Raw genomic sequence first — 16,816 nt, 5'->3', positions numbered from 1 at the left:
AGAAGATCCAAAGCAGGCTCTGCACTGACAGCAGTGAGCCTGATGTCCCATGAACTGTGAGATCACAACCTGAGCCAAAGTCAGATGCTCAACTGACTAAGCCACCCAGGCTCCCTGTTCTTTTTTTTATTAGGAATAATATTCCATTGTATGACTCTAGCCCTGTTACCCATTTTCGTTTTGATGGATATCTGGGCTGTTTCCAGTGTTTTGGCTCTTAGGGAAAAGCTGCTATGAACATTCTTATACATGTTTTTTTGTAGACATATACATCCTATCAGGTCAATACCTAGAAGTGCAATTGTTGGGTCATAGGGTTGGCGTATAGTTTTTTAAAAAATATTTATTTGGGGCGCCTGGGTGGCGCAGTCGGTTAAGCGTCCGACTTCAGCCAGGTCACGATCTCGCGGTCCGTGAGTTCGAGCCCCGCGTCGGGCTCTGGGCTGATGGCTCAGAGCCTGGAGCCTGTTTCCGATTCTGTGTCTCCCTGTCTCTCTGCCCCTCCCCCGTTCATGCTCTGTCTCTCTCTGTCCCAAAAATAAATAAAACGTTGAAAAAAAATTAAAAAAAAATAAATAAAAAATATTTATTTATTTTGAGAGAGCGAGAGCATGTGCATGCACAAGTAGGGGAGGAGCAGAGAGAGAGGGGGAGCGAGAAAATCCCAAGCAGACTCCACGTTGTCAGCACAGTGCTTGACATGGGGCTTGATTCCACAAACTGCAAGATTATGACCTGATCTGAAATCAAGTCAGAGCTTGAGGGAGCCTGGGTGGCTCAGTGGGTTAAGCATCCAACTCTTGATTTCAGCGCAGGTCATAATCTCACAGCTCCGTGGGTTTGAGCCCCACACTGGGCTCTGTGCTGGCCACATGGAGCCTGCTTGGGATTCTCTCTCTCTCTCTCTCTCTCTCTCTCTCTCTGCACCTCCCAACTCGCTCTTTGTCTCTCTCAAAATAAAGAACTAAAAAAAAAAAAAAAAAGAGATGCTTAACCAACTGAGTAACCCAGGCACCCCGGTGTATAATTAATTTTAAAAGAATTGGCCTTTTCATCATTTCTTGATGTGTCAGGTGCTTTATGTACTTTACTTATTTATTTATTACTTTATTACTTTGTTTATTTATTTATTACTTTATTTATTTATTTACTTACTACTTACTATGTGTCAGGTGCTTTACTTGCTTTATTTAATTTTGGAAATAGCTCAATGTGGAAGGTGAGGAAGGTGATATCATCTCATTAAAAAATAAAGAAAGAAAAGAACTGGCCTTTTCCAAAGTGGTTGTATTATTTTTACATTCCCACTAACAATATAGGCGAGTTCTGGTCGCTCTCGATCCCCGTTAGCCTTTGGTGGGGGTCAGCTGTTTACATTCTGTTGCGTAGGTTGTGATATCTTATTTTAATTTGCACTGCCCTGATTATGAATGCTATTGTCTTTTTCGTGTGCTTATTATCCAGTCATATATCATCTTTTGTGAGCCATCTGTTCAAATCTCTTGCCAGTTTTGCACCGGGGTGGTTTGCCTTTTTATTTATCGAGTTGTAGAAATTCTCTACTCATCCTGGATACCAGTTCTTTTCAGACACGGTTTGCAAATGTTTCCTCCAGTCTAGAGCTTGCCTATTTGGGGTTTTAAAAAGTTTGTTTATTTATTTTGGGAGAGAGGAACAGAACGCATGAGCAGGGGAGGGGCAGAGAGAGAGGGAGAGAGAGAGAATCCCAAGCAGGCTCCATGCTGTCCACGCAGACTCTGATGTGGGGCTCGAACTCATGAACTGTGAGATCATGACCTGAGCTGAAGAGCCAGATGCTTACCAACTGAGCCACCCAGGTGCCCCATCATTTTTTTTTTTAAAGATTTTACTTCATTATTATTTTTTTTAAGTAATCTCTATACCCTGTGTGGGGCTTGAACTGACAACCCCAAGGTCAAAAGTCACATGCTTCACTGACTGAACCAGCCAGACACCCCTTGCCCATTCATTTTTAAACGAGGTCTTTGAGAGCTTAAACTATTGATAAAGTCTTATTTATCAGTTTTTTAACTTATGGTTATTGCTTTCTGTGTCCTAAGAAACATTTGCTACTCTTAGCCACAAAGATATTCTCCTCTGTTTTCTTCTTCTTTTTAAAATGTTTATTTATTTATTTTGAGAGAGAGAGTGAAGGAGAGAGAACAAGCAAGGGAGAGGGGCAGAGGGAGACAGAGAATCTCAAGCAGGTTCCACGCTGTCAGCACAGAACCCAACACAGGGCTTGATCCCACAAACCATGAGATCATGACCTGAGCCAAAGAAATCAAGAGTTGGATGCTTAACCCACTGAAGCACCCAGGTGCCCCACCTCTGTTTTCTTCTAAGAGCTTATGGTTTTAGCTTTTATGTTTACATCTATGATCCATCTTTAATTACTTTTTGTGTACGGTGTGAGGTAGGAATTAAGGCTATTTTTTTCTATATAGAGATCCAGTTTTTCAGCCCCATTTGTTTATTTTTTTAATTTTTTTTCAACGTTTATTTATTTTTGGGATAGAGAGAGACAGAGCATGAACGGGGGAGGGGCAGAGAGAGAGGGAGACACAGAATCGGAAACAGGCTCCAGGCTCTGAGCCATCAGCCCAGAGCCTGACGCGGGGCTCGAACTCCCGGACCGCGAGATCGTGACCTGGCTGAAGTCGGACGTTCAACCGACTGCGCCACCCAGGCACCCCCAGCCCCATTTATTAAAAATATTTTCCTCTCCCCCTTGGATTGGCTTTGGCACCATTGCCAAAACCAAATGACTAAACAAGTGTGGGTCTATTTTCAGCTCTCTCTTCTGTCCTTGATGCATTGCTTGATCCTTATAATGGTACCACACTATGTTGATTCCTGTAATTTATATTAAGTCTTGAAGTAAGGTAATGTAAGTATTCTAACTTCTTTTTCAAGATTGCTTTGGAGATTCTAGGTCCTTTGCATGTCTGCATAAGTTTTATTTTATTTATTCTTAATTTTACTTTTAATTTTTTAAAATTTACATTCAAATTAGTTAGCATATAGTGCAACAATGATTTTAGGAGTAAATTCCTTAGTGCCCCTTACCCATTTAGCCCATCCCCCCTCCCAAAACCCCTCCAGTAATGCTCTGTTTATTCTCCGTATTTACGAATCTCTTCTGTTTTGTCCCCCTCCCTGTTTTTATATTATTTTTGTTTCCCTTCCCTTGTGTTCATCTGTTTTGTCTCTTAAAGTCCTCATATGAGTGAAGTCATAGGATTTTTGTCTTTCTCTGACTAATTTCACTTAGCATAATACCCTCCAGGTCCATCCACGTAGTTGCAAATGGCAAGATTTCATTCTTTTTGAATGAACATTGTACATATACACCACATCTTCTTTATCCATTCATCCATCGATGGACATTTGGGCTCTTTCCATACTTTGGCTATTGTTGATAGTGCTGCTATAAACATGGGGGTGCATGTGTCCCTTCGAAAGAGCACATCTGTATCCCTTGGATAAATGCCTAGTAGTGCAATTGCTCGGTCGTAGGGTAGTTCTATTTTCAGTTTTTTGAGAAATCTCCATCCTGTTTTCCAGAGTGGCTGCACCAGTTTGCATTGCCACCAGCAGTGCAAAAGAGATCCTCTTTCTCTGCATCCTCACCAACATCTGTTGTTTCCTGAATTGTTCATGTTAGCCATTCTGACAGGTGTGAGGTGGTATCTCATCATGGTTTTGATTTGTATTTCCCTGATGATGAGTGATGTTGAGCATTTTTTCATGTGTCAGTTGGCCATCTGGATGTCGTCTTTGGAGAAGTGTCTATTCTTGTCTTTTGCCCATTTCTTCACTGGATTATTTGTTTTTTGGGTGTTGAGTTCTGCATAAATTTTAGAATCAGCATGTTAATTTCTATAAACAAACCTATGGAGATTATGATTTATGAATTGAATCTATAAACCAATTGCGGAGAATTAACAATATTGAATCTTCTAATCCATGAACATGGTATGTCTCTCCCTATGCTTACATCCTTTAAACATTTACCTTAGGAACGTTTTGTAGTTTTCATTATGTAAGTCTTGCGCATCTTTTGTTAAACTTATTCTTAGGTATTTTCTGGTTTTTTGTCTTTGTCGTAAATTGGATTTTATTTTAATTTTACTTTTCAGCTATCTACTGCTAAAAAAATCTGGAACACTTCACAAATTTGATGTCATCCTTATGTGGGGACTGAGTTAATCTTCCATGTCATTCTAGTTTCAGTATATGGGTTGCCAAAATGACATTGTATGTTTTTAATAAAAACACAGTATCATCCACTCCTGTGAATTTTTAAGATACACTCCAGGCAATGGGGCACCTGGGTGGCTCAGTCAGTTAGGCATCCTACTCTTGATTTGGGCTCAGGTCATAATCTCACGGTCAGGAGATGGAGCCCTGAATCCAGGCTCTGTGATGGACATGGAGTCTGCTTAAGATTCTCTCTCTGCCCCTCCCCTACACACACACACACACACACACACACACACACACACACACGTGTGTGTGTGTGTGCTCTCTGTCTCTCTTAAAAAAGAAAAAAAAAAGATACACTACAGGTAAGGAAGTCGCTTCTTACCTGGATCCCTTTGTGTGCCTAGCACAGTGCCATGGACCCCTACAGGGAGCATTATGGGATCTCTGCCCAGAGTGCCTTCTCCTCTGGGTCACTATCTGGCTCTCTGAGGTTGGAAGCCTACATTCTCCACTACGAACTCCACACACTCACATCAGCTGTGATTTTGTAAGATGGTTCATCAGTCCTAAAACATGGTGGCAAAAAATGCTTCCTGAGCCAGAACCTGATTTACTGGCTCATTCCTCACATTCATCCCCAAATATTACTGGAGAGAGAAAATCCCATCTCACGGACCTAAGGATAGCCAGAAAGAGTGAAAAGAGAGGCACATCTGTCAGGCTCTTTAAAAACCATTTCTAGGGGCGCCTGGGTGGCGCAGTCGGTTGGGCGTCTGACTTCAGCCAGGTCACGATCTCGCGGTCCGTGAGTTCGAGCCCCACGTTGGGCTCTGGGCTGATGGCTCAGAGCCTGGAGCCTGTTTCCCATTCTGTGTCTCCCTCTCTCTCTGCCCCTCCCCCGTTCATGCTCTGTCTCTCTCTGTCCCAAAAATAAAAATAAAAACGTTGAAAAAAAATTAAAAAAAAAAAACCATTTCTAACCTCTTGGGTGGGTCATGATGACCCTTGAGGAGAAGACAGTGCCTCCCGCAAAAGCTTGGTGGCCCCAGCCTACAGGTGCTCTTGGAGCACGCGGAAACCTCTCTTCAGCCTCAGATGAGACTGGCCTGACATGCTTTCTAAGCTAACCACAGTATCATATTCTTCTTCTTCTTTTTTAATTGTAGTGAAATATGCATAACATAAAAGTTACTGTTTTAACAATTTTAAAGTAAACAGTTCAGCAGCCTTAAGTAAGTACATTTGCACTATTGTGCAAACATCACCCCCATCTGTCTCCAGGACTGTTTCTCATCCCCTATCACGGTTCATCTTAGAAAATTATTTTTCATCTGACCTATGATTTTTGAAGAATGAATTAAAAGCAAGTTGCCCAGGGGCGCCTGGGTGGCGCAGTCGGTTAAGCGTCCGACTTCAGCCAGGTCACGATCTCGCGGTCCGGGAGTTCGAGCCCCGCGTCGGGCTCTGGGCTGATAGCTCGGAGCCTGGAGTCTGTTTCCGATTCTGTGTCTCCCTCTCTCTCTCTGCCCCTCCCCCATTCATGCTCTGTCTCTCTCTGTCCCAAAAATAAATAAACGTTGAAAAAAAAATTAAAAAAAAAATAAAAGCAAGTTGCCCAGCCCTCCACTCCCAAACCACTTCGCAGTCCTGGGATCCACAGTGTGATAGATATCTTTCCTCCTGGCTCCCATTAGCTGGTCCAGGCCTCACGGGCTTAGCCCAACTCAGGGCTGTGAGCCCTCGGGCCCCCTGTCCGAAGGGGGTGGGTGGACGCCTAGGGGGTGGGGCTTCCAGATTAGCTTCCGCCCCCTCCTCTGGTCTGGCCCTGGGTCCATTAGGGAGATTGCAGTCCTGCCCAACCCCCCCCCCCCAAATTGTCTGGGGCTTCCGTTTCTTCCCACCCTACCACCAGGTCCCCACAACTTTCCCGAGTCTCTACAAGCCCCTCCAAGAGTCCTGAGGGAATGTGAGTGTTGCATCCACACGACTCCTGAAACAGAATGCTACGGGCACCAGTGACAGTCACAACAAAGTTTATTACAATGAGAGGCAAGGCCGAGCGATCGGACCAACACTCTTGACAAGAGTGCGGCCCCGAACAGCCGGGGTACAGAGTTTTTATAACCGGTCACATCGTTTTATCATCACCTGGGAACAGAACAAAGAAAGAGGTTCCAGATGAGTTAGAAACAGTTGCCTAATGAGGTGTTTACTTTAGACTTTCTGCCTCTAAGTTGCAACCAGTGGATCTCCTTGACCCTGCCTCTGACACTCTTTTCTTTGAACTTTTGTTTCCTTAATTGGTGAAGCCTAATTTACAAGGGTATGAGGCGTAGTTTACCAGAGCAAAGCAAGGCTGTTATCTCTTAACCTTCAGTGTCAACACAAAGCTGTTATTTTTCAAGCTAAGCATTAGCCCTACACTACAATTTAACCCTTACAGTGAGACCCTTCCTTCACGGTGAAGCTAGCCCCGCCCTGGGGCAGAGCCGGAGGCCATGATCTTTCCCTGCCTAACTGCCTCCTCACGTGGTAGACCCAGTACAATTTGCAGTACAAATGACGTCCGTCCGAGAAGGGCTTTGATTCTGTAAGGAGTTTCAGCGGGCGCAGTGGCCCCACAACCACCGCTTTGGCCTCATTTCTTAATGGGCTTCTGCCTGCCAGGGGACCTTCCTTTCATCCTCCAGTTCTCCCATCCATGAGTGGACCTGGTGTTCCAAACGATTGTCACAGGGCCCAAGGTGAAGGGTTTCTGAGCTCTGTGCCGTCCTGATAAGGCAGGCCTGGGCCATGCCTCACTGGCTTCAGCCACAGCTTGGTTTTCTCAGCCAACAAAGAGGGCCAGGCCCACGGGACTCTGGAATCACACTGGCCCTCAGACCTGGTTTCCCAGGGAGCACTGCTGGGGTCGGAGCAGAGTGAGGTTGGAACAAGAGATTAGGGTCCCAGGCCTTAGGTCAGGAGGGGTCTGAGAGAGGACAGGGCAGGGGTGAGGCAATCACCACCCAGCCTGCACTCCTGCTCCCCACTCCACCCCATCTCTGAGCCACAGCCCTGCTCCTCTGGGAAGTAGAGCGACCACTCAGTGAGCTGTGTGACGTCCAGCAACTTACTTAACTTTTCTGAACTGTTAAAATGGAGATGTACAAATGGTTTTGGGGATTAAATAGGAATGTTCTGGTTGAACAAATGCCTGGCGTGGAAGAGAAACAATCTCCTCGGAAGACCCACCCCTTATCCAGACCCACCAAGGACACATACGCTATATGTCAATGCCAGTAAAAATCCCCAGACCTGTGACCTCAAGATGCCCTGCCCAATGGGAGCTGGAGGGGTCCAGACACCTCAGCTCCTTTTTCAAAGGAGGGCAAGGACATTTTTGTCATCATCACCCTCAAGGAGAAACCAGAGTTTCACTGGGCCCCTGGGTGGCTCGGTCGGTTAAGCATCCGACTTCAGCTCAGGTCATGATCTCACGCTTTGTGAGTTAGAGCTCCGCGTTGGGCCCTGTGCGGACAGCTGGGAGGATGGAGACTGCTTCGGAGTCTGTATCTCCCTCTCTCTGTGCCCCTCTGCCCCTTGTGCTGTTTGTGTGTCTCAAAATAAATAAATACATAAAAACATAAAAAAAAAGGGGGGGGGCGCCTGGGTGGCTCAGTCGGTTGGGCATCTGACTTCAGCTCAGGTCATGATCTCATGGTTCATGGGTTTGAGCCCTGCATCAGGCTCTGTGCTGATGACTAGGAGCCTGGAGCCTGCTTGGGATTCTGTGTCTCCCTTGCTCTCTGCCCCTCCCCTGCTCACGCTCCGTTTCTCTCTGTCTCTCAAAAATAAATGAATGTAAAAAAAAAAAATTTTTTTTTTTAGAAAAGAAAAAAAACCAAACAAACCAGAAACTCAGAGCAAGGAGGGAGTTTGGTGATATGCCCAAGCCCCACCGCAACCCAACTCAATTAGAATCTTTGCTGGGTAGGGCCAGCTTTGGATAGTTTTTAAAAGTCCCCAGGTGCTTCTAATGTGTAACCAGGGTTGAGAGCTGCTGGTTTAGTCCAACCTCCTCTTTGCAGAGATAAAAGAACACACAGGGGGAGAAAACCCCAGAAAGGTTAACAGAAATAAAATATTTAAAGTGAAAGAGTATGGTTCAAATTCGTTGCCCTAAAGGGGGAAGTTGTTATGATTTCCCTATTTCTGTTATTGCTCTAGGCAGGCTAGCTCTGTGGACATGTGTCTTATAGGGTCACACCAGCCCCTCATGCTTGGAAGGGCCCTGTGCTTGACTTACTGCTCTGCCGCTGCTGTTTTGAAATGTTTAATTTTTTTTTTATTTTTTTTTCAACGTTTATTTATTTTTGGGACAGAGAGAGACAGAGCATGAACAGGGGAGGGGCAGAGAGAGAGGGAGACACAGAATCGGAAACAGGCTCCAGGCTCTGAGCCATCAGCCCAGAGCCTGACGCGGGGCTCGAACTCCCGGACCGCGAGATCGTGACCTGGCTGAAGTCGGACGCTCAACCGACTGCGCCACCCAGGGGCCCCTTGTTTAATTTTTTTAATAAGGGGTCCCACATTTTCACTTTGTACTGGGCCCTGCTGGTCCTGGCCCTAGATTGCACAGCTCTTAAAAGCAAACTGGATTATCACCCCTTTAAAGGAAGACGAAGAATGCAGGGCTCAGAGGCTTGCTGGACCTCCTGGGCTCCATTGCCCAAGGAGGTCCCTTCTGTCCACTCCATCAGGGGAGGAGGCTGTCCTGGGATCTCCTGCGGGAAGCAGTGAAAGAGTTCCAGTGCTCTCTCTTACAAGCTGTGAGAGCCCCTCTGAGCCTCAGTTTTCTCATCTGTAAAATAATGCCTGCCTCGCAGAATTACTGAGAGTGGCCAGAATTATTCCTGTCCCTCTAGATGCTGGAAATATGTGACTTCTCTTGCTTTATAGGAACACAGAACGCATCGTTCCCCAAAAGAATGGGACCCACGTGCTCCAGGTGCAGCCTTGTAAGCCACCCCAAGGTCCCTTTTTCTCCCTCAGAGGCCCAATTACAGTAAGTTCCCAGATTTTTGCTTTTCTCACCCAAATGAAGGACAAGCAGTTCTGGGGAAAGCTTTCATTCTGGAGTGGGCTTGTAGGCTTGAGAGTCCCTGGTGAAGGGTTGCTGCTGCTGCCCTCTGGTGGTAATGTGTGTATATGCACAAATTCCTAACCTGGGAAACGCTTGGTAACATACTATATTTCAATTATGATAATAACTTATTGCTACTCTGCTAGGCAAGAGGGATACAAAGACAAATAAAACATAGTTCTTGCCCTTTAAGAACTTTAAGAACTCACAGCTTAGAAAGTGAAAGGGAGATAGCTCGAATACAGTGTAACGTGAGAAGTTATAATAAAAACAACTCCCGGGGCACCTGGGTGGCTCAGTAGGTTAAACATCCGGCTTCAGCTCAGGTCAAGATGTCACGGTTCGTGAGTTCAAGACCGGCATCGGGCTCTGTGCTGACAGCTCGGAGCCTGGAGCCTGCTTCAGATTCTGGGTCTCCCTCTCTCTCTGCCCCTCCCCTGCTCATGCTCTAGCTCTCTCAAAAATAAACATTAAAAAAAAAAAAAAAAAAAAAGAAACAAAAACAACAACACCTGACTTCTAGCTCCAGACAATATAGGGTACACATATTCCTATTCTTCCCACTAAGTAAAGCTGAAAACTTATGGACATTCTATATACACAGACATGAGAAGACCTCTTTGAGGTTGAGAGAAGAGGCAAACTTTGCTAGGGGCCTTGAGACCCAAAGAATGACATGGCAGTGAGTTCCCAGGGTTTTCTTTTTTGTCCTTTTATATCTGACTGGATACTGGAGAAGCTGACGACCTTATACATCCATGGATGCAGACTAAAAAAATCCCCGAGGAAAGTCTGCTCTCTCCAGTCAAAAGACCAGGAAAGGGGTAGACGAGCAAGACAGAAAACTTCTAGACAATAATCACTCCCGTGAGGTCAAACTCCAAAAAACACCAAGCCAAACCAAATCAAACCAACAAACAAGCAAACAGTGTCCCAGCCCCATCAGCAAAGGCTGAGTGGGATCCCACACTTGTGCCCACGCTGGGCATCACGAGGCAGCCCACTCCCCTGCCAGGGTGGCATCAGAGGCCAAGTGGGGAGCTGGCACTTTTATCCCCACCCGATGGTAATGAGGACCAAAGTGGAGGTCCCTTAGGGAACCTGGACTCCCACATCTATCCTCTGCCCCTGCTGGGGTGATGTCGGAGGAGGCACAGTGGAGAAACAGGACTGGCACAACCCCTGTGGTGACAGTTCCCCCACCTGCAGTGTCAGCAGAGGCCACAGAGGCCAGGGGGAAGGGGGCTACATTTTCTAAGTGATGGGGGTGGAAAAAAAAAAAAAGATCTGTCAACCCAGAATTCTATATCCAGTGAAAGTCCTTCAGAAATAAAAACATTCTCAGAAAATTGAGGAATTTTCTGCAAGCAGACTTACTCTAAAAGAATGGCTAGTGGAAGCTGTAAAACACAGGAGAAAAAATGATAAAAGAAGGAATCTTAGAACATCAGGAAAAAAGAAGTAGCAACGGAAAGAGTAAAAGTATGAGTAAAGACAATGCAATTTCCTTCTCTCAAGTTTTAGAAGTTTGATGGTTAAGGCAAAAATTATAACCAATGTAGGTATTAATATTTATAAAGGAAATAGACAATTTTAAGTGAGGAACGGTAAGGGGACTTAAAAGGAGGTAATATTTCTATACTACATTATACTTCATCAGACTGTGGTTAAGTTATACACACATATTGTAATACTCAGACAAAACCCTAAAAAAATCTATACTGGGGCCACTGGGTGGCTCAGTTGGTGGAGCATCTTACTCTTGATTTCGGCTCGGGTCATGATCCCAGGGTCATAGGATCGTGGCCGCGTTGGGCCCTGTGGTGAGTGGGGAGCCTGCTTAAGATTCTCTATTTCCCTCTGCCCCTCTTCCCCCACCCGTGCACTCTCAAATAATAATAATAAAAATCTATATAAAGAAATACACTAACAAACAAAATTAATAAATAAAAATTGAATTTAAAAAAAAGGTTCGGGGTGCCTGGGTGACTCAGTCAGTTAAGCGACCAACTTCAGCTCAGGTCATGATCTTGTGGTTTGAGAGTTTGAGTCCCGTGTGGGGCTCTGCGCTGACAGTGCAGAGCCTGGAGCCCCTTTCGGATTCTGTGTCTCCCTCTCTCTCTGCCCCTCCCCTGCTCACGCTCTGTCTCTCTTTCCTTCAAAAATAAATAAACATTAAAATATTTTTTAAAAAGTTTCAATTAGCACTGAGGGAAGGAGGAGGAAAAAACAAAAACCAAAAAATGAAATGGCAGACTTAAGCCCTAATAATCAATAATACATTACACATAGATAGCCTAAATACATCAATTAAAAGATAGAGATTGGCAGATTTTTTTTAATGTTTATTTATTTTTGAGAGAAAGAGAGACAGAATGTGAGTGGGGGAGGGGCAGAGAGAGAGGGGGAGACATAGAATCTGACGCCGGCTCCAGGAGCTGTCAGCACAGAACCCCACATGGGGCTTGAACCCATGAACCGTGAGATCATGACCTGAAGGGAAGTCGGACACCCCACCGACTGAGCACCCAGGCGCCACTGGCAGAACAGATTTTTAAAACTGACTCAATTATACGTTATTTAAAGAAACTCACTTCAAACATAATGATGTAGATAAGTTAACAGAAAAAGATCCGAGCCAGATATACTATGCAAACACTAATCAAAGAGAGCAAGACAGGCTATATTAATAGCAGATAAATTTATTTCAGAGCAAAGAAAAGCACCAGTTACAAGAAAGGACTATTACATAGTGATAGAAGGGCCAATACACTAAGAAGACTCAGCAATTCTAAGGGTGTACGCATCAAACAGAGATGCAAAACATATGATGCAATATAATGATAGAACTGAAAGAAATAAGACACATCCACAATTATAGCTGAAGACTTCAACATCTTCCTCTCAACAACTGAGAGACTAGTTAGAAAATCAGCACAGATATAGAAGCACTCAAAAAACACACTAACCAATGGGATCTAATTGGTATTTACAGAACACTCCACTAAAAAATGGCAGAACATGTCCCTTAAACTGGTCCCATCTCCCACCCTTCCTTGACCTCCCTGCAGCATACCGTAAACACACTCCCCCTTTGTCCTCAGCCTCTACCTTGAATATTCCCTTTACCTTGTTGCCTGATTAGAAACCTGGCTTCTTCTATTTGCAACAGGAAATGCTTTTTAGTCACTAAGTATATTTCTTCCTGACTATAAAAGTAACAAGGGGATACAGAATAGAAAAGTGTGAAATAGGTATATATGTTTAAAATCACCATAATGTCTTCATCACCCAAAGACAACTTTCGGTACAGTTTTATCATAACAGTTTAAAAATATACGCATAGAAAATTGGGGGTTCTCACTGCATGTGCTGTTTCACAGTCCTTTTTTTTTTTTTTTTAATTTTTTTTTTCAACGTTTTTATTTTTATTTTTGGGACAGAGAGAGACAGAGCATGAACGGGGGAGGGGCAGAGAGAGAGGGAGACACAGAATCGGAAACAGGCTCCAGGCTCTGAGCCATCAGCCCAGAGCCCGACGCGGGGCTCGAACCCACAGACCGCGAGATCGTGACCTGGCTGAAGTCGGAAGCTTAACCGACTGCGCCACCCAGGCGCCCCTCACAGTCCTTTTTTAAAAAAATCTAATGTTACATATGAAAATATTTTTGAAAGCTACTGATGTTCCTTCCCTTTAGGCCGTACCGTAGTTTAGTCATGCCCATTTGAGCTGTTTTCCAATCTTTCTCAAATTAAGTAAGTAACTCTATGATGTACCTAAGTCTTTTACTTGGATCCAATTACCTTCTTCAGAGAAACTCCTTGAAATTATTGGGGCAAAGTGAACTTTTGATTGTTAATAAATTTTTCTTAAATTACAGAAAACGAAAATTTCATCATCGGATTCTATTCCATAGAGAGTCTAGGGCGGCTTCCTCCCAGTTTGAATCGGACCGTCTCAAATTCCCCTCCAGTCCTAAATTTCCAGTCTCGGTAAACATCTCCCAGCAGCCCGCACCCACGCCTGCGCACAATCGCCCAAACGCAGGCCTCCCGACCGAAGGGGAAACTTAAGGACACGCCCCCGAAGCGCAACCTCTTTAAATTTTAAAATGAAGGCCCGAGCCAATGAATGTTAAGTTTCTCCCGGAACTGCGTGCCCCGCTCACAGCCACGCCCTCCACCAATCAGGCAGAGAGCTTCTCCGTCGTCCTTCCAATCAGCGCCAAGGCTGGGAGTTACCAACGTAAGTTACGTATGGCGAGCGACCAGTAGGAGCTGACTCTGGGGGCTGACTCCGCCAATGGCAGCAGCGCTTGGAGAGCGCGGGAGCTTTTCCACCGGGACTCCTGAGGGAAAGTGGTGAATGGCGCTGGTTCCCTGAGGCGAGGGCCGAGAGGACGGCGGCGCGGGCCCCGGCCGGAGCCCGGGGGCGGCGGCGCGGCCGGCATGGCCTGCTGTCACAACGTTATGTTGCTGCTGGACACCGCGGGCGGTGCCGCCGGCCGGAGCCCGGCCCGGCGGGCCGCCCTGCGCCTCCTCACTTACCTGAGCTGCCGATTCGGCCTGGCCAGGGTCCGCTGGGCCTTCAAGTTCTTTGACTCCCAGGGGGCGCGGAGCCGGCCGTCCCGCGTGTCTGACTTCCGCGAGCTGGGGGCCCGCTCCTGGGAGGACTTCGAGGAGGAGCTGGACGCCGTGCTCGGGGACGGCGCCCACGGCGCCCACCTGCCGGGCCCGGCGCCCAGGGCCAGCCACACGCACGGCGCCCTGATGGAGACGCTGCTAGACTACCAGTGGGACCGGCCCGAGATCACGTCGCCCACCAAGCCGATCCTGCGCAGCAGCGGGAGGAGACTGCTGGACGTGGAGAGCGAGGCCAAGGAGGCCGAGACTGCGCTCGGGGGCTTCGTGAACGCGGTCTTCCTGCTGGCCCCCTGCCCGCATTCGCAGAGGGAGCTGCTGCAGTTCGTGTCCGGGTGCGAGGCGCAGGCCCAGCGCCTGCCGCCAGCCCCTAAGCAGGTGATGGAGAAGTTGCTGCCCAAGCGAGTGCAGGAGGTCATGATCGCCCGAAAAATCACCTTGTACTGGGTGGATACCACCGAGTGGCCCAAGGTGAGTTAATGGTAAGGTCCAACTTGGTGCACGGTGCCCTGCGGGATCAGCCGGAACCTGGCGGCGTCCGCAGAGCCGCCAGTAGACCCAGAATGCGACCAGCCTGACCCGCATGGGTCCGTTCGGGAGGAAAGTCCTGTGGTCACAAAGTGGGACAGTCTCCACGACAAAACAGGTAGGTCCTTGGGCCCTGCTGAGGTCAGCGTTTAAAGCCCTTCACAATTTGGGCCCTGTCCGCCTTCCCAGGGAATACTCCAGCATGTGAAGCATGGTCTCTTGGGTCAACAAATCTCGAGTGCTTGTTCTGTCTTAGCCCCCCGGAAGCCTTTGCGAGTCTAAGCCTCTCTTCCAACGCCTTGCCCAGTGGCAACACCTCGGTCTCTGTTTTGAATTTCCACCCACTTTTGTGGCACTTACCCTTTCCCAGTGATCAGTTCCGCTCCTGCAAGTCTCTCCGTTTCATCTGGTCTAAAAACGTCTCAAAGGCAGGTCCACACACCCCTTTGTGTCCCCTGCAGATGCACCTTGAACGTTGTGTGAGCTCAGTTAAGTATCTGTTGACTAAAGGAGTACATTTAGGTACTTCCGGTTCTAAGTGGCTCATTTGGGGCCCCAGCTTCAGTTAAGCACCCCTTATGATAAGTATTTTTACCTTCATTTTTCTGCTGTCTGCTTGTTGTAATAGTCAAGCCATTGCACTGAGCGCCTACTGCACGTTGTAGCTGCTGGGGGTGCGGTGGTCAGCTGTAGTGGTTTACCTTCTGGTGAGGAGGATTCATGAAACAGATAAGATTAACAGGTCAAACAGGTGAGCAGGAGGAGGTAAAAGGGTGGGGGGACTGTTGTATATAGGGTGATGGTCAGGGGAGGCCTTTATAAGCAGAGAAGGTGAAGGAGGAGGAATGTGAAGGCTGGGAAAGAACATTCCAGGCAAAGAACAAGTATAAAGGTTTGAACTAGAAATGAGCTCAGTTTGTTTCAGCAAGTGCCCATCTATGGGGCTTAAGCAGTAAAAGTGCCGATTTTCTTCTAATTGATGGGAAGTGGGTTAACCAGGTGAAAGATGTGCTTCCGCTTATTGAAAACTCCTGCCACTGAACGAGGGGTGGGTTAAATTGCAAGATTACAAATGGAAAATGAGCAGATGCTTAAATAATGGTATGTAATGTTAAAATTTCCAACGTGCTTTCGCATACAAAGCCCAAAAAAGGCGTGGGAAATGCAAAATAAGGCAGCAGTGGCTTGTCAAAAGGAAGGGACAGAGTGTTTAAGGGGGATTGTAAACATTTCATGGAGAAAAAGGAATCCTAGAACTTAAAATTTCTGAAGGCAGCACATGAAGTGTTGGACCCATACTCAACACATAAGTGTTTGATTTGGGATGATTGACACCAGATCACAACAAAGACTTGGTTCTGAAATTATATCAAATACTGGCTAGAAATCTTAACAGATGGGGCTTGGAGATCCTTCTCTCCTTTTTCTCTTTTTGGAATAGCTTTGCAATAAGGAGATTGATGGTACCTTTTTGGAGACCCCTTCCAGTTCTGACACTCTACCTTCTGAGGGGATGGGTCTTCTCTGAGGCTTCCCTTCTCACTTTAGCTGTGTGTTTCCCCTAAGAAAATGTCCCATCAAACAGGCTTTTCTGGAATTTTTTTTTCTGGTGAAGATCGATCCTTTACTATTCAAAAAGCCTCTGCCTGGCCACACCTTGGAGACAAAAGGGAGCTTTGGGTCCTGTCCTTGGAGAGCTCTGGCTACAAGGGCAGAGAAAAGGGAAGGAGAGAAAATCCAGGCCCTGTCTGGTGGAGCTCCCCATCTGGGAAATGGAACGGGAGAAACAGAACCTGGATTCACAGACTGGGGGAGGAGGGATCCAAGCACAGAACTCTGGCAGAATAAAGGGAACACAGGAGACTCCTGGAACACTTTCGGCTTTCTCTCCGATTTATTCAACACCTACTTATTACCTGTCTGCTAGGTGTGCTGAGTGTACCATTAAGTGAACCAGACAGATGCTTTCCTGGAGTTTATAGTCTTGTGGACATTTATAAATCTCCAGATTCGAAACTATCACTAAGGCTTGTCTGTCAGTTATTCTGTAATGTGCATAAAAATGAAAAATGTAGGGGCGCCTGGGTGGCTCAGTCAGTTAAGCGTTCGACTTCGGCTCAGGTCATGATCTCGCGGTCCGTGAGTTCGAGCCCTGCATGGGGCTCTGTGCTGACAGCTCAGAGCCTGGAGCCTGTTTCAGATTCTGTGTCTCCCTTCCTCTCTGACCCTCTCCCGTTCATGCTTTGTCTCTCCCTGTCTCAAAAATAAATAAACGTTAAAAAAAATTTTTAA

At 46.5% G+C, this 16,816-nt stretch overlaps 1 protein-coding gene across 3 annotated transcripts in view; it reads left to right on the top strand.

Moving 5' to 3' along the window:
- TICRR (TOPBP1 interacting checkpoint and replication regulator) overlaps positions 1-16,816 on the top strand; it is a 95,190-nt gene that overhangs the window by 33,588 nt on the left and 44,786 nt on the right. Inside the window, exons 8-9 of one of the 3 annotated variants that reach the window (XM_040493665.1) lie at positions 9,172-9,277; positions 13,237-14,467. In XM_040493665.1, coding sequence (XP_040349599.1) covers positions 13,805-14,467 — 663 coding nt within the window. In that variant the 5' untranslated portion in view covers positions 9,172-9,277; positions 13,237-13,804. Of the gene's footprint in view, positions 1-9,171; positions 9,278-13,062; positions 13,112-13,236; positions 14,468-16,816 lie in introns of those variants that run through there. The other 2 variants (XM_040493668.1, XM_040493667.1) reach the window with 2 other exon arrangements.

Source organism: Herpailurus yagouaroundi, unplaced genomic scaffold (genome assembly GCF_014898765.1).
Source record: "Herpailurus yagouaroundi ecotype Mexico unplaced genomic scaffold, PumYag 185, whole genome shotgun sequence".
Lineage (NCBI taxonomy): Eukaryota > Metazoa > Chordata > Mammalia > Carnivora > Felidae > Herpailurus > Herpailurus yagouaroundi.
This window is presented reverse-complemented; position numbering and strand designations above follow the sequence as displayed.